The 23167-nt window shown below is 38.8% G+C and overlaps 1 protein-coding gene across 7 annotated transcripts in view; it reads left to right on the forward strand.

Moving 5' to 3' along the window:
• FRY (FRY microtubule binding protein) overlaps positions 1 to 23167 on the forward strand; it is a 331529-nt gene that overhangs the window by 306515 nt on the left and 1847 nt on the right. For 5 of the 7 annotated variants that reach the window (XM_032880008.1, XM_032880009.1, XM_032880012.1 and 2 more), the window contains 6 exons: positions 1055 to 1204; positions 2172 to 2270; positions 4344 to 4427; positions 11350 to 11367; positions 13181 to 13291; positions 22769 to 22971. In XM_032880008.1, the coding sequence (XP_032735899.1) occupies positions 1055 to 1204; positions 2172 to 2270; positions 4344 to 4427; positions 11350 to 11367; positions 13181 to 13291; positions 22769 to 22971 (665 nt within the window). The remainder of the gene's footprint in view (positions 1 to 1054; positions 1205 to 2171; positions 2271 to 4343; positions 4428 to 11349; positions 11368 to 13180; positions 13292 to 22768; positions 22972 to 23167) is intronic. The other 2 variants (XM_032880011.1, XM_032880014.1) reach the window with 1 other exon arrangement.

Consider the following 23167-nt stretch of genomic DNA (forward strand, 5'->3'; position numbering starts at 1 on the left):
TTTTTTTTTTTTTTTTTTTTTTTTTTTTTTTTTTTTTTTTGGTTAAATATTGTGTTCTTTTTGTTAAAGGTACTGTGTGTTGGAAGCTTAACGGCTAGAACATGTTCCCATTTTGGCACTGACACCAGCACCATGACTCAGGTTCTTCCTAATTCTGGTTTTGTCCTCAGGCAGGACAGGAGAAACTAGCTCTTAGGGAAGCTTTGTCGATTTGTGGAAGGAATATGAGCTCTAGAGTCAGGCTCACTCTTCCTTTGTGACTTACTAATTGCATGACCTTCGGCAAGTCAGGTCTTAACCTTGATTTTTCCCCAGCTGTGAGGATTAATGAGTCAATGTAAGCACCACTATGGGACAGAATTAGAGACCCCAGAACAGACACGCTCTCAGAGGGAGATATTATTCCAGACTCACAAAACATTTGCTTCCACTTTTCAGAGGTTCAAATGGCACTATTTTGATGCTCTTTCTCAGGAAGCTGCGATCTCGGGGAATAGAAAAGTGTTACATCTCACGACCTTTTCTAAATTGCGCACATTGACGTAATCTGAGTAATTTCTCACTAATCTGACAAACAAGTGAGGAGGACTCAAGTTGCTGACCAGCACTAACTACCATCAAAAAGAAAAGTACTATTTATTTGAAAGATTATAGAGGCATCCATACTCTGGGAAATGACACTTTAAGAAGAAGTTTTGTCCATACTGGGTTATTATTTACTTGAGACCAACATTCACCCTACTCCCTGTCTCCCCCACCTCTACCTCATTTAATATTTTTATAAAGATTAAAAAATGGGTTTTTGGGGCGCCTGGGTGGCTCAGTGGGTTAAAGCCTCTGCCTTTAGCTCAGGTCATGATCCCAGGGTCCTGGGATCGAGCCCTGCATAGGGCTCTCTGCTCAGCGGGGAGCCTGCTTCCTCCTCTCTCTGCCTGCCTCTCTACTTGTGATCTCTGTCAAATAAATAAATAAAATCTTAAAAAAAAAAAAAGGGTTTTTCTAGTACATAAGTTAAAACTTGCCCTTTAAAAATGGTAATTATTTTGCCTTTCAGAATATTCAGAAAAGGTTCTGCTTCCTAACCTGTGATGCGGCCAGTTACCTTGGAGACAATCTCCGGGGAATCGGGTCCAAGTTTGTCAGCTCTTCTCAGATGCTCACCTCCTGCTCCGAATGCCCAACACTCTTTGTGGACGCTGAGACTGTGAGTACCCCAGTCTCTGGCAGCTAATGGCTGGCCCAGATTACTAAGGGGTGGAACTTCCAGGAAGCGTGCTTGTGTTGTGGTTTGTCTGAAAGATACTGTCGGTGTTTGCAAGCAGCGCCATATTGTGACATGACCCCCCAAAGGCCAAAGTCTGCATAGTAACGATTGTACATTACCAGCCAAGTCCAAGTCATTTCAAAGAATCAGGAGAAAAATCTACCTCGGTGCTCCCTCCGTGTCCTTGCACCTTTCTCCAATAACTCTGGCTTTGACAGCCATGAATAGGTGAGCAAAATCCCAGAGCTGCCCTAGCCTGGCCCCAAAATGCCAGGTTACCCAGCTGGATGGGGATCCAGAAACACTATGTCCTCATTTGCTCCCTCCCAAGTCTCAGAGACTGATCGCCCCCTGGAGGGATTCATCCAGCCTGGACTGCGAGTGATGAGTTTGAGGGTTGGTTAAAGCATCCTCTGGCTGACTGCTAAATCATGACTTCCTAAATAAAACTCTAAGCCTGCCTGACAGGTGATCTCTTTGAGGGTTCACGCCCTCATGCGTATCACACAACCATCTCATAGGCTGAGTAATTACTGAATTTAGAACCAATGCAAATGTGCTTTGATTTCAAGTCTCTGAAGAATTAGTCTTTCCAGGAACTTGGTGGTTAGCTACCTTGTAGCAGGGAATGTAGTAAGAGAACCCATTCTATCTTAAATGATTTAAAGTTCAGATTAACGATAAAATCACTTCAAAAGTCTATTTGGGTCTGTCTTCACACACAGTTCAGTCGCCACTGCAGCTGATTGTGGAGCAAAGTTACAGATTGCACAGCTTACTAAAAATGGAGCCACTGGTCCCCACTTTACATTAGTTCTAAATATACTTCTCTTTTCTATCTCTGTAGCCATGCCTCATCTAGTTATCACTCTGGTTGTTTTAATACAAATGATTTTCCTGTCTTTAGCTCCTGTCTTGTGGACTTCTGGACAAGCTCAAGTTTAGTGTTTTAGAACTGCAAGAGTATTTGGATACCTACAACAACAGGAAAGAAGCCACTCTCTCAGTAAGTTTTTGTGTTTCTGTGCATATACATTCAATTAAAATCAAATGAACCCCATCACTGTGAGCCCTGGGGAGGTGTTGTGATTAATCTAAGACAGGATCTTTGGAAGAAGACAAACCTCATCTGTTCCTCTGTTAGGGGCTGCAACTCCGGTCAACAGTATGGATGAAACAAAAATGATGTCTACAAATGAGAAGTTTTCAAATGAAACAAATGAGACGTTTCATTTTTAGCCCCATAATTTCCCTACCCAGAAACTGGGAAACATGGGTATTTGCTTGATATGTCTCCTTGTCAATGTCTTTAACTTTTCTCAGAGATTTAATAAAATTGTTAATTAGTTCCTTCCAGCGTTTGCCTCACTTGAAACTAGATGGGGTGGATCTCAGCTCTCTCCTCTTAACTACTCTCTGTAGCTGCCTCTCCTGGCCTTGACTCCTGCTCTTTACTCTCTTTTTCCTTTGTAGATCTAGACTGTAAATGTTAGAGACAAAAGTGATCCAGAAACCAGGCATGCAGACCCCCTGATTTCTGACAAGTAATTATGTGTAATATCTGTGGGACACTTCTTATAATATGCCAAACACTATAGAAAAAGCCTGAATTTTGAAATCACATGGACATGGGTTCATATCACAGCTCAGCTACTTAAGGGTTAATGAAGTGGGTAGGTCACTTAACCTCCTTACTGCAGATTCGTCATCTGTAAGATGGCGATAATAATTAATTTGCAGAATCGTTGTAAGGATATAATAATATAGTCATAGCATGTATCCTTTCCTGTGTCCTTTCTATGTGTCCAACATGGTAAGAGTTAGATATTTTAAATTAAATCATGGAATGCTCACAACTACCCTGGAATCGCTATTATTGTCCTCATTAGCTAGGAGGTGGAAAGTTGGTATTGAAACCCATGTCTACAGGATCCAAAAGTCCATACTCTCAAACACAACACAGTATTGCCTTTAAAAATAGAAATAACCTATGTAAACTGCCCAGCACAGTGCTTCATACACAGAAAACATTCATTATAAAGTTACTTGTTTTTTGTTTGTTGTTTTTGTTGTTATTGATCTCTTCATCATCTACCCAAGGGTGAGAGTCCTAACATTCTACTAAAACAATTTCCATTGTCTTCTATTTTGTGGCTTTATTGGTCATGGCTTTCCACCTTCTCTATCATCAGTTCATAAAAATAATCCTTCCATTCTTCTTGGTGAACAAACCACTCTTTTGAAGTCAGATGTGAATTTCAGTTCTTCACGGCTTATTGTTTTGTGCCTGGGGGTTCCTTGTCACATCTGTATTAGTTAGTATCTGTATTAGTTACTATCCCAAATACTTAAGGACGGCAGAATCTCTGAGTAGCTAAGCTGTTATTTTAATAGCCTTTCTTACACTGAAGTAGACCTGCCCCCACAGAAGCCATCCAATATCACAGAGAGGCAGGTGGGGCCATGAGTCCAGTTGCATGGTCCAGAATCTGCCAACCTATGAGGAATGGTTGGTATTATCTCCAAATTTCAATTACAAGAAAGGTTTCTAACTGTATATGATATTTTTAAGTTTATACATAAAATAGGAATGGTCTGGTGAAACCATCCTCCAAGAATGTTATATCACAATGCTGAAACTACATATTTAAATGAGCATTACATGGGGACTGGGTGGCTCAGTCAGTTACGTGGCTGCCTTTGGCTTAGGTCATGATCTCAGGGTCCTGGGATCAAGCCCCACATCGGGCTCCCTGCTCAGCCGGATGTCTGCTTCTCCCTTTCCGTCTGCCCTGCTCATGCTCTCTCTCTCTCTCCCCCCGCCTTCAAATAAGTAAACAAAATCTCTTAAAAATATAAAAATTAAAAAATGAGCATCACAGAACCCACATGAATAGATATTTTAATCTCAAATAGTTCATCTTTAACCAGAAAAAAATAATTTCAAAAAGGAATTACAGCAAAATTTTATATTACTATGATTAGAAGCTTCATCAATTTTCCCTGACAGGACTGATGATAAAAATGTTCTAAGAACATCACTGATTTTACCTATGTCTGCATCTCTTTCTGACAACAGTGGCTTGCAAATTGTAAGGCAACATTTGCAGGAGGATCAAGAGACGGAGTAATTACCTGTCAGCCAGGCGACTCGGAAGAAAAGGTAATGAAAACCTGTTAGAATTTATCTTTTCTGTGCTCTGACGGCGTGTGTTGATTTTGATCCACCCGAGAAGCATAGAGCATGAGAAAGGAAGGTGCACAATGAGTCACCCCATTACATTCACAAGAAGCCTATTGGCTATTGTAAGATGGAATGATGTTCAAACCATGCATGACTGTGTGTTGATGGGATTTGTGGGGAGGGGAGTCTTATTTTTGGAAAAGCAGAGGTATAAAAATGATCTTTTTGCTGGCCATCATTTAACTATACTAATCATTTCCTAATAAATCTGTTCTTCCTTTAGAATATAAAACCAAATTTCATTCATTCTTCACCAAATCACTTAGTTTCGTCAGTGAAGGAAATCTTTGTTGACCTTTCAGCAATCACTCTATGATAGATATGTCTTTTCCCCTTTAGAATTGTTTTAATATACACCTCAGACCAACTGACTTACAAATGTGTGCTGTATTGTCAGGGCAGTGGGGCAGAAGACTATGAATGGATTAAAATAATTTATTCTGCAGTTATGTACTAAGTGCCTCCTATGTGGTCCACGTGGTAGATGTGATAATGAACCACAGACAAGCATGCACTCTTGTGGATCTTCCAATCTTGTCAGGGACACAGACATTAATCAAAAAATCATATAGGTGCAAATAGCAATAAGTGGTACTAAGGAAAGAACCTTAAACTATGCAAGAAGGTAACAAAGGACCCTGATCAAATGTGGGGGGCAGTTCTGAGAAGCCGCCTTCATGGACATACCATCTCAGTGGAGATCCTAAATAGGAGCCAGAGGTAGCCAAGTGAAGGAGAGTCAGTGGAGAGCCTGTACAAAGGTCCTGAGGCAGAAGGGGATGTGACCATTTGCAAGAAATGAAGAGAGCCTGTGTGGCTGCAAGTGTAGAAAGCAACTTGGAGAAAAGTTTGAGAAGAGTCTAGGGAAACTGGCAGAAGCCAGACCATGTGGGGCTTTGGTGTTTATCTTCACAGAAATGGCAGGCAATTGAAATGTTTTAATGAATGGGTAGGATTAGAGTCAGGCTCCTGAATTCTACTCTGGAAACAGACTGAAGTGCACCACAGTGGATTAGGGAAGGCAAGTGAGGAGGCTGCTGCCCAGTCAGGCAGAGGTGCTACCTTGGAATTACATCACCACTACTGAAAAAAAGCATTTTGGATTGTGCACCCTTCAGAGGATGAGAAACCATCTTTCTGTGTTAGACACAGTGCTTTGCTAACGTGTAAAAACAAAAAAAATGAGGGGTAAAAATTTTCAACAGAATACCAGTGGTTGGATTCAATCTGGTCATTGTTTTGAGTGAGTTTGGAGTCCTCAGGGTAACTATCCTGGCTCTGGGTGAGTCCCCAGGTGAGGCCCTGGGTAAGTGTTAGTGAAGGAGTCCAAGACTGAACAAGCAAACTACAAGACTGAGAAATATCTTAGATAGGATTCTAACGCGTGGGTTGCATTTACACATCACGGCCCTTCTTGAGGACACATTTGTATCTGACATTGTGTCTTACAGAAAACTTTCATATCCCTGAAGTCATTAATCTTCCTGGGTGTGGGAGGCTGGGCAGGCAGTGGCAGCCCCATTCTAGATAAGGAAACCAAGATTGACTGGTCCAAGGCTTCATGGTTGATAGGCGAAGGGCAAAAATCATGTCCTGGCCACTGTGTCTGGAAACAGGCAAATGTAAATAACAAATGACATATCTATAATTCATTTTTAAAATATGGGTTTTATGACGTCACATGAGATGTCTCCAGTAAGCATAGCTAAATGTGCAGTTCAAAATACAACAGACTCTAGACTTTCCATCAGTCCCTGCATATGTGTCTGTGATGTCCTGCCTCAAATGACTTGTGACTCTGATTGTCACTGAATAACCTGTGCCATGAGCATACCCCAGAAGTAACGTATTAAATACATTATACATCATATATACACGCGCGCACGCGCGCACACACACACACACGGGTTATGTTACAATTTTTTGCCACCCAGTAGCATTCACGCCTTTTGATTCCAGGCCCAATCCTCCCTCCACTATACTCTATTAAAATAAATCCAGTCCAGAGACACAGTACCAAGTTATGACTTACAATTAGCAAAAACCAAGTTCAGTTCATAATATAGTTTGTCTAGTGGACTATAAAAATAGTTGTCTAAACATTTACCCTCAATCATCTAATTGTTATATTCTCTAATAATCAAATCTTAATCAGTAAAATGCAATAATACAGTGCAGATTTTTGAGAATGAGGGTGTAAACAAAATCTATTTGTTCATTTGTTTACAGCTTCCTAGTTAAATCTAAAAACTCAGGACTTCCGGTTAAATTATCCTCTTTCCAAAACATTCTAATTTTCAACTATGTGTCTCTGTTGTGCTTATAGTTTATTTCTATGGTTTTCTTTTGCTCAGTTGCTCCCTCACCCATTTCTTCTCCATGTCCCTTGAAGAAAGATTTCTGTTGTTTTTGCTTAATCTTCTTGCTGATGGTTTTTTTTCTTCATTTCCTCCTCATCAACCCCTTTCTGTGCATCTCTATTGTAGTCGTGGTTCTTCTCGTCCCTTTTCTTATCTTTAGACTTCATTTCTTCATTCAAGTATTTATACATGGCAACTCTGTTAGCATTATAATAAAGACTTGAGAATATAGATATGGAAAGAAGAAACTAATTGTTTTCAAACACTGTACATATAAAATCGCATTTGACCTTTTACAGCAGTCCTTTGGACAACAGTCCAAAATTGGTTTTTCCAATTTTGCAGATAGGAAAGTTGAGGCTGAGAGGCTACCTTTGCAGGCCAGATTCTTCCCACCCCAAAGTTTGTATTTAGTCTAATTCAGTTTAAAGGTAAAAACATATGTGGTGCAAAAACAGTGAATACTGTTATGCTGAAAAGAAATTTTTATAAATAAATAAATAAATAAGGTAAAAACATACACATAGATAAAGGCTAGAGGAAAATTTCCAGCATCTGGACAAGACCCGGGTGCCAATCATCATGGTGCGTGGAGTGCTGTTTTTCTTATAATAGAAAAATGTGTCGCTGTACTTAAGGCCCCCAAGTGGGGAAGTGGAAAACCAGACAGGGCTGTGTGTTTCAAAAAAAAATGGGCCACCCTTTAGCACCCGCTTGAGAGAGTGTTACTCTTGCCTGTGTGAGAAACATCTCTATGTATGTAAGACGCAAGCGTCTGTCTGCTGACCTTGCTTGCTCGGGTGTCTATTAGAGGAGAATTCTCAGTACATGGACAAAACAAACAGTTTCTTTGAAAAAAAAAAAAAGTGTCTCTAATACTTGGGAAGTATTTTTGAGGGAAGGCTTATTTTAAAAGACAGGCATGATTAGTCAATGATTTAGGCTTGTGGGTGATTATTAGCCATTATCCTAGAATATCGCACAGCATACACTGAATAGAACATAAGACGAGGAGTGTGATCTGCTTGGGTCTCATAAGAGCAGTTTGACTGATTTGCAGACCCTGCTTTATCTATGTTTTCTCAGCCCAAGCAAGAGGAGGGACAAATCTCTTCGTGATCTAAATCAGCACTTCTAATTAAGAATCTGGGTTGGGGCGCCTGGGTGGCTCAGTGGGTTAAGCCTCTGCCTTCGGCTCAGGTCATGATCTCAGGGTCCTGGGATCGAGTCCCGCATCGGGCTCTCTGCTCTGCAGGGAGCCTGCTTCCTCCTCTCTCTCTCTCTCTCTCTCTCTTTCTGCCTACTCGTGATCTCTCTGTGAAAAAAATAAATAAAATCTTTAAAAAAAAAAAAAAAAGAATCTGGGTTCCCACTGACCTCTCCATTTCCTTCTCTGACCTTCTCCAATTCATCTAAGGGTGGCTACCACTAGGTAGTTGATGTAAGTAGAAATGTGGGTCCGGGAGAAGAAGCCCCGCTCCAGGTGCTCCAGATGGCAACACGAGGCTTAGACCTTCAACTAGTGAATACCACTCACCTCCCAGGTCCTGTGGGGCCTGGCCTGGCAAAGCTGGGGCTATTTCCATTTCACTCATTATAAGTGATGTTAGGTGGCACAGTCCCAATTCAACAGGTATTTCTGAGCACTACTGGAACATTTCACTCTTCGGACTCACTTACATTTGGCCCAGCTACATTTCATCTTATATACAAATCATCATTCCAATTACTAGGGTCTTTTTGGACACCAGCCCTCTCAGTTATGTACTTACTATCCCTTCATAATCTATGCACGAGAAGACGGCAACCTCTGTTCTTAACACAACCCGAACAAGACAGGTTGCAGTTTCTGCAGTTAAATCGTAACCCATGAAACATCACCCTTCAGATAGAGTCAATTACTCTTCTGTAAGGAATCCTTTTCCCTGCATTGACTGAAAACAAGTGTCTCCTGATGTTAAAGTTTTCTTAAAAATAGTAAATACCTCAAGCTGTGTAATCTGTATCATAGGCTTAAAGGTATTTGTCTTTCAAAGCTTTGAAAGATATCCATGGCTGAGGTCCAAAAAATTACTCAGCACACATAATACAGTAGTCATGGTGAGCCAGCCCTGAGTGATATTAGCAACGGGTGGGCCCATGTTGATTATACCCACTTAGGAGATTAAATGCATCTATGTATTCTTGAGTAAGAAAGCTGCAACCTTAGGCTAGGTTGTCTAAATTTAATCCCATTTAATTTAAACCAGTGGCTTTCAGAGATTAACTATGATGAAAATAATAGCTATTATAGTACACTGTGGCTCATCTTCTGTCAGGGTGAACATTTCTCGGATTTTTACCTGGCTGCTAATGGTTGTAAGCATAGAACTCACTTCAGAGCAGAATACAGAGAAACCCGGATGGCTATGCTACTGTAACAAACAAAAATTAGATTATTCTGGGCTTTTAAGCTACCCTGCCTATGATCATTTTTTAATGTCTTGGTTTCTTGATCTTTTTTCTTAGTTTTGAGAAAACATACATCTAAATCCAATGTATAAATCAAGTTGTATTAGGAGTGCAGGAACAAGGCTTGAAGAAAATCCTTCTGGCCCAATAAAATAGTGCCATTCCCATAAAATTTTCAGAAGAATCTTAAGTCACGAAAGCATAAATACGTTCACAAAGATTTATGGAGGGATTATTCTCAAAACCTGGATACAGGAAAACATTAGCACGGGAAGGATAAAAGGTTTTAACATTTTCCATAAAATCGCCCCCTAGAAAGGCATTTTTCACTATCTGTTTGGGAGCTCTAAATGCAAACGAGGCCCCAGCCTGTGGTCTAGGAAAGGATTGTGAGATAATAAATAGCAAGGCAGCTTGCACCAACCTACCTAAAAAGGAGCGTTTAAGAAGGATATGGAGAACTGGTTTGTGTCAAGTTGGCCATCCCCCAAGAAATAGTTTTGTGCCTTGAGAGCTGAGTGGGAAGAATTCATGGACAATGAAATTCCTCAGCACCAAGCTGGAGTCAAAAAGTCTTTGCCTTTATTGAACAGAGGACATTCAGCTTAACTGGTTTGATGACCTTCTTGGATTACAACCTTGTTTCGGAAAACAGGAGAAAGACAGCAGTTTTTTCAGTACTTAAGGTTTGATTATAAAAAGGTCTAGGCATAAAGTTTTCTTAAAAATAGCAAATACCTCACGCTGTGTAATCTGCATCACAGGCTTCAATGTCTTTATCTTTCAAAGCTTTGAAAGATATTCGTGGCCAAGGTCCAAAAAACTACTCAATAAACATAATATAGTAGTCATCAGAGCTCCCAGTTCATTGGATATTAGTAACAGGTGAGGCAAGAAGAGACCCTCGGAGGGCAGGGGAAGGGGTTGGGAAATGATAGTGGTGAGGCTTTATGTTTAAAGATACTGATAAATAATTTGATAGTTTTGTGTGTGTAATGTACCTTATATTAAGCATAGTACATTAAACTGATAATAACCCAGAGATTTTTTTTTTTAGAAAGAGCTTTAAAATAAGTGGTTTTCCTGTCAAGAATTAGAAACTAAGTTAGATAGGTCTTTAAATATTTTGAAACCCAGAACCAGATATACTGATCCATACTTAGGAATGAATGGCCAAATTGTTTTTTTTTTTTAATACTCTGTCAGACTCTGATCACCTTTCCAACATACTCCTACTTTCCTTAAAACCAAGTTATGATATGACAATACCAAAAAATGGAAGCCATAATTGAACACGGCTCAATTACAAATTTATATTATTCTAAACTACCCACCAGTTCTAGATTGCTTTTAGAAATTGAGAACAAATTATTACAAATGAAATGCAAGAAAATTACTTGTCATATCTCACACTTGTTTGGGAGTATATAGACTAGGTTTATTCCTTGGAGATGACTATATCTCACAGTCCTATAAAATATTCTTAACGAGGAAGGCAATCTGACTCTAAAGAAAATGCCATTAGATTGTTAATTATATTCTATGTTTCTTGGATACTCATAGTTTAGCAGATAGGAAGTCAAACGGATTAAAGACTCTGCCTTTTAACAGGTAGCAAAAGTGTAATTTCTTTAGGGCTACCGTTCTTTCAGATTACTCAGTTGGTCTCCTCACAGTTTTACTCTGTTCACATATTATTCATAGTTACACACTAAAACCTTCAAGTAATAAAAGTTTTGACCTTGGTGTCCAAGACTGACAAAACCTAAACCAACTAATCGGAGAACCTAAACAATTACCAATTATATTTTTCAGTGACATGTTTCCCATTCAAGCTTCTTTTTAACTGGACCGCTGTGCATGTTGAATGGGTACAAGACGTGCAACCATTTATCAAGTTTGGGCAAGCAATGCTAATACTGCTGACGGTTCTGCTCTTGGAAGAGGGCCATGCTTTCCGTTGCATGCATTACACTGACCCTGTACTTTCTTTCCTTTCCTTTGTTTCCTGTGCCATGCTTGCTGTGTAGCAAATGGAATCTCTTGCAGTAAGTTAACTTTCTTTCATACTCTTTGTCCATTTTAGGCATGGACCCATAACAAATCTTATTTTTACTGTTACTATTCTAGCTCTTAGCATGTTTTCCCCTTTGCATTTCATTTTATTTTATTTGGTAGACTGAGACATGCAGTGAATTAGTAGCATTCTGGGCTGCTTTTGTCCCAAAGTAGAAACTCAAGTTGCTGTGAACTCTCATACTACCAGTGGGATATTTTGAGTAATAACCCGCATTATCCAGCATGTAACAAAGGGCAGAGTTTTCATAGCTAGGTTTCACCCTAAATTTATGAAGGTAATGTTATTTTTAAACAATACTTTTTTAAAATTTATCTGCAAGTCTCTAGCAGTTATCTTTTATATCAGATTTTAAAAGATTTCCATAAAGAAAGGTTTAAATGATCAAAAACCAAAATGCTTTACTAAAACAACCAAAGATCTAGTTTGGGCTAACTAATGAGTGTAGCTATTTCTTAAAACTTATGTTTGGTATCAGCATTGAGAGATCAAATCAATCTAAATCTAAACCTAGAATTGTTATTTTCCCCCCAGGAGCCAGGGAAAGGACAAGAGAAAGAAAATTTCACTGAGCATAGCCTTAGCATGGACTTTGGTAACTTTTAACAGTTAGGATCAAGATTGTATTAATATGATCAATAGGGTATTCTTCCTAAAGCCTAAGTTTAAATTCTTGTAATTTCTTTCCCTAAACTGATTTGGGGGAACAATTTTAAGGGACCTTAGAAGCTCTCAATTCTGAGCTGAGTTCTTTATAGTCCATTAGCAAAAGAAAGGCCCTATTTAACTTAACAACATTTGAAAACTGAACAGTGACATGTTTCGTTGACGCCACATACTTAACCCACTTTCCCTGGTGACTGCTGAGCTGTGAAACATGATATTCTATCTTGTGAAGGCTGCTCTTTTCTTTCACAGAATTCCCATCTACCAACTAGGAGCTAACTCATTCTTAGAGTGAAACAGGAAAAGTGTAGAGCCAATTACAAGCAGATAGAGCTCAAAGAGTAGTATGATTGTTGGTGCTGGAACTATTCAAGATTAATTTTTCCCGCAAAGTATACATAAGCCATATAATGAAAACATTTTAAATTCGAGAGGTATCTATAGGGCTCAAGGGCCATTTTATATGATGCTTTTTTAATGTTTTTTCCATAGAAAGTTTTGAATGTTAATTTCTCTTTTCTGTTAGCACTTGTAGCCCTTTTTTAACTCTGTAATTCAACAAATATTTACTGAGCACTGAGTAGAAGCATTGATCGTATGGCTGACTGTTGTGTTTACACAGACTTTGAGATGAGTGTCTGCACTCACGGCAGCCAGAATTGTCACATGGAGTAACGTCCCAAATTGCTGAATTTATAAATTTGACACCTAGAATGACTTAATGTTTTGCCTTTCGAATATACTTGTAATAATTGTTTTTGTTTTTAAAAACAATTTTAGCTTATACAAATTAAGACAACTGCAATTAAGCAATTAATTATAACAGCTATAATTTGGAGGTATTTAATTGGCAAACATAATGAAAATTTGGTGATTCACTGAGTCCATTTATAGCTACGCCTCCTAATTAGTCATCTTCCAAGCTATTCTCTCTTTAACTGTGAATTTCTCGCTGATATTTATTGGCTGAATTTTGTTGTTCTGTTTCACCTGGAATAATAACAGCTAGTTATGTTTCCTTGATTTAAAAAAAAAATGTTTTTCTCCACTGAGATTTCACTTGTTATATAAGAATGAGCCTTAATAACGGTTTCTTCCCATGCACGCTCTCTCTTTAGCAACTGGAACTGTGTCAGAGATTATACAAGCTGCACTTCCAGCTGCTGCTGCTTTTTCAGTCCTACTGTAAGCTCATCGGCCAGGTGCACGAAGTCAGCTCCATGCCAGAGGTGAGCCACACACCTCCCGACCCCAAGTCCTACCGTGAAAATCATTCCTTTCCTTTTGTTCTCTCCCCCAATCCCTTTTATAACTGCCCAAGTGATTTCCTTCCCACAGAACTGATTTGCTTGAACACAAGACTTAAATATGCATTGTCTTGTGTCCTATTCTCGTTTGCCCAGTGCCAGGACTAGGTAAAGCAATTGACTAGGCACAAAATTTAAGGACAGCCCTGAGAGTGAGCCCTCCCTAATGCTATGATCCTGGCCCTGGTTCTGGGCATTCTAATTTGAAAAAGTTCCTGTGTTACGGTTTTTCTTCTTTACATTGACCTTTTCATACTTGCCCCTCACATTCAGATTGAAGGAAATATCTACATGACAATTGATTCTCTTCAGTTGCCCTGTCCTGCTTCGCATTAGGAGGCTTTAATATTTCTCAAAGTAACAAACATACTACTTCCAAGTGAACCAAAATTTTCCTAGAAGTGAAGAAATACTACTGCAGCATAGTAAGTGAAATAATGGCAATGTACGCTGCATATTATGGAAGCACAAAGGTCAAGTATCTAATTCTGCTGGAGGCCAGGAGATTGAAATAGGAAAGCTTTCTGAAGGAAATCAAACCTGAGCTGTTTCTTAAGGAACAAACTGGAGTTAGAGGAACTGAGGGCTAAGGAGAAACGTTCCATTAAGCAGCTGCAGCATGAGCATAATGTGGTAAGAAAGGGAAGGCAACTACAGGGACAGCTGTGTGGCTTAGTCAGTTAAACATCTGCCTTCAGCTCAGGCCACGATCCCAGGGTCCTGGGGTCAAACCCTGTGTCAGGATCCCTGCTCAGTGGGAAGTCTGTTTCTCTCTCTCTCTCAAATAAATAATCTTTTTAAAAAAGGAAGTGGAAGCAACTTAATTTTTTAAGATTTTATTTATTTAAGAGAGAGAGAGTGAGCACGAGCCAGGGGAGAGGGAGGGGGAGAAAAGCAGACTCCTTCCTGAGCACAGGGCCCCATCCCAGGACCATGAGATCATGACCTGAACTGGAACCTAAGGGTCATACACTTAACTGACTGAGCCACCCAGGTACCCCAAGTACAAGCAATTCAGTGTTGCTAGAATATGAAATGCAAACCAAAAAGGAGTGACAGAACCAGGCACAAGTGATAGTAAGGGTTAGATGACAGAAGATACTATGCCTGGGGATATTTTAGTTTATGGCAGGGGTGTGGAGGGTGGATTTGATAACAGGTGGGCTGGAGACAGGAGACTAGTCCCTAGGCTTTTGAAATAGCACAGACAAGGATGAGGGTTTAAACCAGGACAGAAGGGCTAGGTATGGGGAGAGGACAGAAAATGAGAGAAAGATTAAGCACAAAAGATCTATGAACTGATCAGGGGTTGGGGTGAGGAATGAAGGAGAAGGAAAAGTTGAGGGCAAGGCTCAGGTTCTATCTCTGATGAACCAGGTGACCCGTGGTACCACAGCTGACACAGGGATAAAGGAAGACTGAGGCCACTGTAGATTCCACATATAAGTGAAATCATATAGTATTTGTCTTTTTCCATCTGACTTACTTCACTTAGCATAATACCCTCTAGGACTGCCAATGTTGTCACAAAGGCAAGATCTCATTCATTTTATGGCTGTGTAGTTATCCTGTGTGTGTGTGTGTGTATCACATCTTTATCCATTCATCTATCAGTGGACACTTGGGTTGCTTCCATATCTTGGCTATTGTAAATAATCCTGCAGTAAACGAAGGGGTGCATTTATCTCTTCAAATTAGTGGGTTTTTTTTTTCCCCTTTGGGTAAAATACCCAGTAGCAGAATTACTAGATCATTGGGTAGTTATTTTTTTAATTTTTTGAGAACCCTCCATACTGTTTTTCACAGCAGCTATACCAATTTACATCCTTGTGAACAGTGCATAAGGGCTCCCTTTTTCCACATCCTTGACAACACTTGTTCTCTCTTAACTTTTTGATTCTAGCCATTCTCACTGGTATGAGGTGATCTTTCACTGTGATTTTGATTTGCATTTTCCCTGATGTTGAGCATCTTTTCACTGGAGTTTTGGCCATCTGTACATCTTTGGGAAAATGTCTATTCAGGTCCTCTGCCCATTTTTTTCATCAGATTTTATAAGTCTTTACGTATTTTGGAGATTCACCTTGATCAGATACATCATTTACAAGTATCTTCTCCCATTTAATAGGTTGCTTTTTCATTTTTTTTATGGTGTCCTTTGCTGTGCAAAAGCTTTTTAGTTTTGGGGTGCCTGGGTGGCTCAGTCGGTTAAGCATCTGCCTTTGGCTCAGGTCATGATCCCAGGGCCCTGGGGTCAAACCCCATGTTGTGCTCCCTGCTGAGCAAGGAGCCTGCTTCTCCCTCTGCCACTCACCCTGTGCATGCTCGCTCTTGCCCTCACTCTCTGAAATAACATGTTAAAAAAAAAAAAACAAAAAGCTTTCTGGCTTCATGTAGTCCCATTTGTTTATTTTTGCTTTTGTCTGAAGAGACCTGTCCAAAAAAACATCGATAAGACCAATGCCCAAGAGTCTACTGCCTATATATTCTTTTAGGTCTTACATGTAAATCTTTAATGCATTTCATTTTTGTACATGGCATAAGAAAGTGGCCTAATTTTTCCAACACTATTTAGTGAAAAGACTTTTTTTTTCTTCTCCATTATGTATTTGTTGCTTTGTCAATTAATTGTGTAGGTATGGGTTTATTTGTAGGCCTTCTGTTCTTTTCCAAGCATCTATGTATCCTTTTGTTCTAGTGCCATACTGTTTTTGATAACTATTTTAGTTTTTCAGTATTGTTTGAACTCTGGGATTAGGATAGGATACCTCCAGCTCTGTCGTTCTCTCTCAAAATTGCTTTGGCTATTGGGGCTCTTCTGTGGTTCCACACAAATGTTGGGATTATTCCAGTTCTGTGAAAAATGCCAGGGGTATTTTGACAGGAATCACACTGAAGCTACAGATTGCTTTGGGTAGTACTGACATTTTTTAAATAGTAATTCTTCCAATTCATGAGTGTGGAATATCTTTCCATTTGTTTGTGTCCTCTTCAGTTTCGTTCATCAACATCTTACAGTTATCAGAGTATAGATCTTTTACCTCCTCACCTTTATTCCTAGGTATTCTATTCTTTTTGATGGAATTGTAAACAGGACATATTCTTAATGTGTCTTTGACAGTTTGCTATTAGTGTACAGAAACGTATAGATTTCTGTATATTAAGTTTATATCCTGCAACTTTACTGAATTTTATTTATTCTAATAGTTTTTTGGTGGAATCTTTGGAGTTTTCTATGTATAGTATCATGTCATCTGCAAATAGTGAGTTTATTGTCTTCCTTGCCAATATGGATGCTTTTTCTTTTTCTTGTCTGACTGCTATGGCTAGGTCTTCCAGTTCTGTGTTGAATAAAAGTGGCAAGAATGGCCATCCTTGGCTTGTTCTGATCTTAGAGAAAATGCTTTCAGCTTTTCCCTGTTGAGTATGATATTAGCTACAGGGATGTCATATGTGACTCCCATTATGTTAATGTATGTTTCCTCTATACCTAATTTGTTGACTTTTTTAATGAATGAATGTTGAATTTTTGTCAAATGTTTCTTAATCTATTGAGATTATCATAATTTCTTTCATGTTAGTATGGCTTGTCACATTGATTTGTAGATATTGAACCATCCCTTCCTCCCTGAAATAAATCTCCTTGGTCATGATAAATGATCCTTTTAATATATTGTTGAACTCTGTTTGCAGATGTTTTGTTGACAGTTTTTACATTTGTATCAATCAGGAATATTGGCCTTTAATCTTTTTTCTGTACTGTGCTTGTCTGATTTTGATATCTGGATTATACTGGCTTTGTACAACGAATTTGGAAGCATTCCATCCTCTGCAATTTTTGGAATACTTTGAGAAGGATAGGTATTAAATATTTTTCACATGTTTGGTATGGAGTCACTCATGAAGCTATTTGGTTCTGGATTTTTTGTTGGAAGTTTTCATTTTTTATTATGTTAGTCACCATACAGTACATCATTAGTTTTTGATGTAGTGTTCCATGATTCATTGTTTGTGTATAACACCCAGTGCTCCATTCAATTCTTGCCCTCATTTATACCCATCACTGGGCTCACCCATCCCCCACCCTCTCCCATCTAAAACCCTGTTTGATGTTGGGAATTTTTGGATTATTCAATTTCATTACTAGTAATCTGTCTGTTTAGATTTTCTATTCCTGATTCAGTCTCGAAGACTGTTTCTAGGAATTTATCCATTTCTTTTATGTTGTATAATTTTTCATAATAGTCTATTAGAGTCCTTTGTATTTCTGTGCTGTCAGTTGTGATATCTCTTTCACTTTTGATTTTATTCAATGAATGTCCTCCCTTCTTTTCATGATGAGTCTGGCTAAAGGTTAATCAGTTCTTTTTTTATTGTGTATTTTATGTACTTTTTTGTTTCAAGTTTTTAAAATTCTAGTTAATATAAAGTGTAATATTGGTTTCAGGAGTAGAATTTAATGATTCATCACTTACATACAACACCCAGTGCTCATCACAAGTGCCCTCCTTAATGCCCATCACCCATTTAGCCCATTCCCCACTAATCTCCTTTCCATCAACCTTCAGTTTGTTCTCTATAGTTTGCCTCCTTTTTTCTTTCTCCCTTCCCCTATGTTTGTTTTGTTTCTTAAATTCCACATGAATGAAATCATACAGTATTTGTCTTTCTCTGACTGAATTATTTCACTTAACATAATGATTGTGAAAAGATGCTCAACATCACTCATCATCAGGGAAATACAGATCAAAACCATGATGAGAGGTGCACCTGGGTGGCTCAGTCAGCTGAGTATCTGACTCTTGGTTTTGGCTCAGGTCATGATCTCAGTCATGAGATCAAGCCCGGTGTCAGGCTCCACATTCAGTGGGGAATCTGCTTGAAATTCTCTCCCTCTGCCCCTTCCCCCACTCACACTCACTCTCTCTCTCTAAAATAAATAAATCTTAATAAAACACACCATGATGAGATACTACCTCACACTAGTCAGAACAGCGAAAATTAATAACGCAAGAAACAATAGGTGTTGGAGAAGATGTGGAGAAAGGGAACACTCATATTGGTGGTGGGAATGTAGACTCTGGTATAGCCACTCTGGAAAATAGTACGAAGATTCCTCAAAAAATTAAAAATAGAACTACCTTATGAGCCAGCAATTATACTACTAGGTATTTACCCAAAGGATACAGAAATACTAATTCGAAGGGTCACATGCACGCTGATGTTTATAGCAGCATTATCAGCAATAGCCAAATTATGAAAAAGCCCAGGTGTCCATCAATTGATGAATGGATAAAAAAGAATGAAATCTTACCATTAGCAACACTGTGGATGGAGCTAGAGGTTATTATACTAAGTTTTTATCTTTTCTGATAAACAACTCTTACCATTAGCAACACTGTGGATGGAGCTAGAGGTTATTATACTAAGTTTTTATCTTTTCTGATAAACAACTCTTACCTTCATTGATCTTTTATATTTTTTATATTCTATTTCATTTATTCCTACTCTAGTCTTATTGTAATTTCCTTCCTTCTACTAACCATGCTTTGTTCTTCCTTTTCTAGTTTCTTTATATGTAAGGTTAGATTGACATTTTTCTTGTTTCTGGAGGTAGGCCTGTATCACTATAAACTTTCCTCTTAGAAGTATCATTGCTAAGTCCCATAGATTTTGAACCATGTGTTTCCATATTCATTTGTTTCAAGGTATTTTTTTTTAATTTTCTCTTGATTCCTTCCTTGATCCTTTGGCTTACTAGCATGTTCTTTATCTCTTGTTAGTCTTTGTTTCAAAGTCTATTTTGTCTGGCATAAGTATTTCCATCCCAGCTTTTTTTTTTTTTTTTCCATTTCCATTTGCACAGAATATTTTTTCCTTTCCTTCACTTTCAGTCTGTATGTGTCTTTAGGTCTGAACCAGGTCTCCTGTAGGCTAGGTCTGAACCAGGTCTCCTGTAGGCAACATACAGGTGGGTCTTGTTTTTCTTTTTATCCTTTCATTCATCCTATATGTTTTGATTGGAACATTTAGTCCATTTACATTCAAAGCGATATTTCTATAGTTCTTCTCTTTCTTTCCCTTTTTTTTTTTTAATAACTTTACCTTCTTCAGTGTTAGTCTTGGCTTTCTATTTTTGTGTCTCTAATATGTTTGTGGTTACTATGAGGTTCATATATAACATTCTATGTATATGTATATAGCAGGATGTTTTAAGTTGGTCACTTCACATTCTAAAAGCAGTACATTTTAAATTCTACCCCATTTTATGTATATTACATATTTTATTTTATTTTTAAAGATTTTATTTATTTGACAGAGAGGCAGGCAGAGAGAGAGGGAGGAAGCAGGCTCTCCGCTGAGCAGAGAGCCCAACGCGGGGATCGATCCCAGGACCCCGGGATCATGACCTGAGCCAAAGGCAGAGGCTTAACCCACTGAGCCACCCAGGCACCCCTGTATAGGACATATTTTAGATCTCTTTGTGTATCACCTAAATTTTGTAGATACGATCGATTTTACTATTTTCTTTTAGTCATCATTCTAGCTTTCTAAGTGATTGATCGACTACTATCTTTAGTATATGTTTACCAGTAAATTTCTTCCTTTCATAATTTCTCCTAGTAATGGACACTTCCTTGTTTAAAGAAGTGTCTTTAACATTTCTTGTAAGACTGCTTTAGTGGTGATAAACTAATTTTGTTTTTCTGGGAAATGCTCTCCTTCAATTTTGAATGCTATGGTAAGTAGGGTATTTGTGGTTGTAGACTTTTTCCCCTTTCAACACTTTGTAGGCCAAAAGGGAGTGGCATGATATACTCAAAGTTTCTGCCTAGAAATCAGCTTATAGCCTTATGGGGCTTCCCTCTTATGTAATTAATTGCCTTCCTATTGGTGCATTTGACATTTTAAGTATCATGTGACCTCCTTTGGGTTCATCTTGTTAGAGGCTTTCTGTACTACCTTGATATCTCATTCTCCAAGTTAGGGAAATTGTCTGCTATTACATCTTTAAATAAGTTATCTGCCCCCTTTCTCTCTCTGTCCTCCTTCTGACCCCTATAAATGTTAGTAAAACTGATGTTGTCTAAAGGTCCCAAACTTAACCTCATTTTTTAAAATTGTTTTCTTTTTTGCTGTTCAGCATGGGTGTTCTCCATTACTCAGTCTCTCAGATCACTGAGCTATTCTTCTCCATCTCTAATTACCTTTAATTCCTCTGTTGTATTGGTCTTTTCAGTTATTGTATTCTCCGACTCTTATTGATTCTTGTTTATATTTTCTCTTTGTTGAAATTCTCATGAGTTCATCTACTCAGCTCTAGCGAATATCTTTATGACCTTCAACTTTTATCTGTTTTGTTTAGTACTTTTTCTGAGGCTTTATCTTGTACTTTCATTTGTAACATATTCCCCTCTTCCCTCATATTGTCTACCTCTGTTTCAGTGTATTATATCTTGAAAGTAGTGGCCCTATGTAAAAGGTGTCCTGTGGAGCCCTGTAGTGCATTCCCCCCATCACCAGAACCAGGCATTCCAGGGGTGTCCCCTGTGTGGGGTATATGTGCCTTCCTTCTGTGACTGGACCACGACTGCTTTAGGCACATTAGTGAGCAGGGCTGACCCTAGTTAGGCTGGCTGAGTTGCCTGTCTACAGCCGCTGCAGGCCTGCTGGTGGATGGGGTTAATCCCTGGTACATTCTGGGCAAAAGCCTTGTCCATCCTGCCTGGGGCAGCCTGCCCAATGTGGCAGGAGGGTCATCTGCCAGGACAGGGCAAGCAGGGCTAGCAAAGTAGATGGAGATTGTCAGAATTGGCTCCCACCAGTGTGAGGCCATCCAGACTTAAGGAGAGGAAGAAAAAAGTTGGCTGCCAACACTCCCATTCCAACAGAAAGCTCCTACAGATCCATGCCTATCTGAAATTTGCCTTAAAATTTAGTCCATAAATCATATATAACCAAGGTGCTTTTCATACTACTGCCTTTGTAATGAATCCTAAAGTGATTGATAGAATCTGCTGGCCCTTTAAAAGCAGAGTCTCAGTTTACTATAGTCCTCCCACTCTTCTGGAGCCTCACTGATTTTCAAAACCAGGTGTTACAGGAGCTCATCTTCCCCCTGCTGATCCCCAAGACAGGGGATTAATCCCCTCACTACTCAGAAAAGACCTCTGCACCTGTGATATCACTCTTCCTTATGGATCACCAAACCCAGGGTTTGGCTCTCTGCCCCTCCTACCCTTATCAATGTGGCTTTTCTTTGTATCTTTAGCTGTAGAAGATCTGTTCTGCTAGTCTTGGAGTGGTCTTCAGAGGGAGTTGCATTATATGTGGTTGTAGCCTCTGTATCCATGAAAGGAGGTGAGATTAGGATCCTCCTTATCTGCCATCTTCCCAAGCTCCTCCTCTAATACCATACTTAAAAGGATTACCTCAGTAAATTTCAAACCTAGAGTTGGAGTAGGTAGTTGTATGTAACAGTTACCTGTGTGAAGACAAATAATTCTGGAGGGCTTTGGTTCTATACATGGTCCAGTTAACTATCTGGGAATGAGTAAAGATGAAGATGTTGGGTAAATCAACTTTCCAAAGAAAACAGACATCACCAATTTACCTTACAAAGGCAAACAAATCTTTAAAGGCACATCAACTTTTTAAAAATGCTCTTGGGATCAAATTGCAAAACAGTTGACTTCCATAGTATTTTTGGGGGGGGGGCACTAAAAAGTGACATAGGTTCTTTTTTTATGATTTATCTTTTGATACCAATAATTTTGAGGTAAAATACCTCTTAGCTCTGTAACATGAATACTAACATTACCTTGAGATTTTTTCCTCTTCCTTAAATTTTATCTTTCATCTTTCCTATGGCATACAAATGAAAGTTATTTTTCAAACAAGATCCATGTTTGAGATTAAGTTTAGTAAGCATTTATGTGCCAAACTGTACTAAGCATTTTATATTCATCATCTTTAAAGTTACCTGTGAGGTGGGTAATGTCTCCAGTCTCACAGATCAGAAAACTGAAGCACATAAAAGTCTATTTATTGGAGTATGGTCCCATAATACAGTGTAGAATTGGCATTTGAACCCAGCTCTACCCAAGCCTGTTATCTTATGCATTTTAACTCTGGATATGCCCTTCTACTTAAACAGAAAACATTTTAAAGGAAATGTTAACCTCTCATCTAAGGAGAGTATCCCAGTGTTTGATACAGAAAGTTATGCAACGTATATAACCCCTTACACATACCAGGTAGTAGTTCTATTTGTTCAATTTTAGTTTACCAATATATTTAGCTTATACTTAACCAGAAGCAGAGAAATGAAAATTTTCTCTCTTGGGGATGCAAAATCTAGCCTGCAACTAAACATAATAAAAATAATTTTTTTAACAGCTGCTAAATATGTCCAGGGAACTGAGTGACTTAAAGAAAAACCTGAAGGAGGCCACCGCAGCCATTGCAGCTGACCCTCTCTATATAGAGGGTGCATGGTCTGAGCCAACCTTCACATCCACTGAAGCAGCCATCCAGTCCATGCTGGAGTGCCTGAAGAACAATGAACTTGGCAAGGCTTTACGGCAAATCAGGGAATGCAGGTAACTCTACTATTTCTTTTAGAAACAGTGAAAGGAAATGCATGCCTAATAGTTACTTTGTCATGGTTGGGGACTGAATCACTACAGATGGGACATCTAGATATTTTATACACATCCTTCTCAAATCTTTCTCATTACCATGCCAGCTATATGATTTCAGAACTTACATGTTTAAAGTATAGGTATTACTTCTGGT

Source organism: Lontra canadensis, unplaced genomic scaffold, assembly GCF_010015895.1.
Source record: "Lontra canadensis isolate GAN:19392208 unplaced genomic scaffold, GSC_riverotter_1.0 scaffold67, whole genome shotgun sequence".
NCBI classification, from domain to species: Eukaryota; Metazoa; Chordata; class Mammalia; order Carnivora; family Mustelidae; genus Lontra; species Lontra canadensis.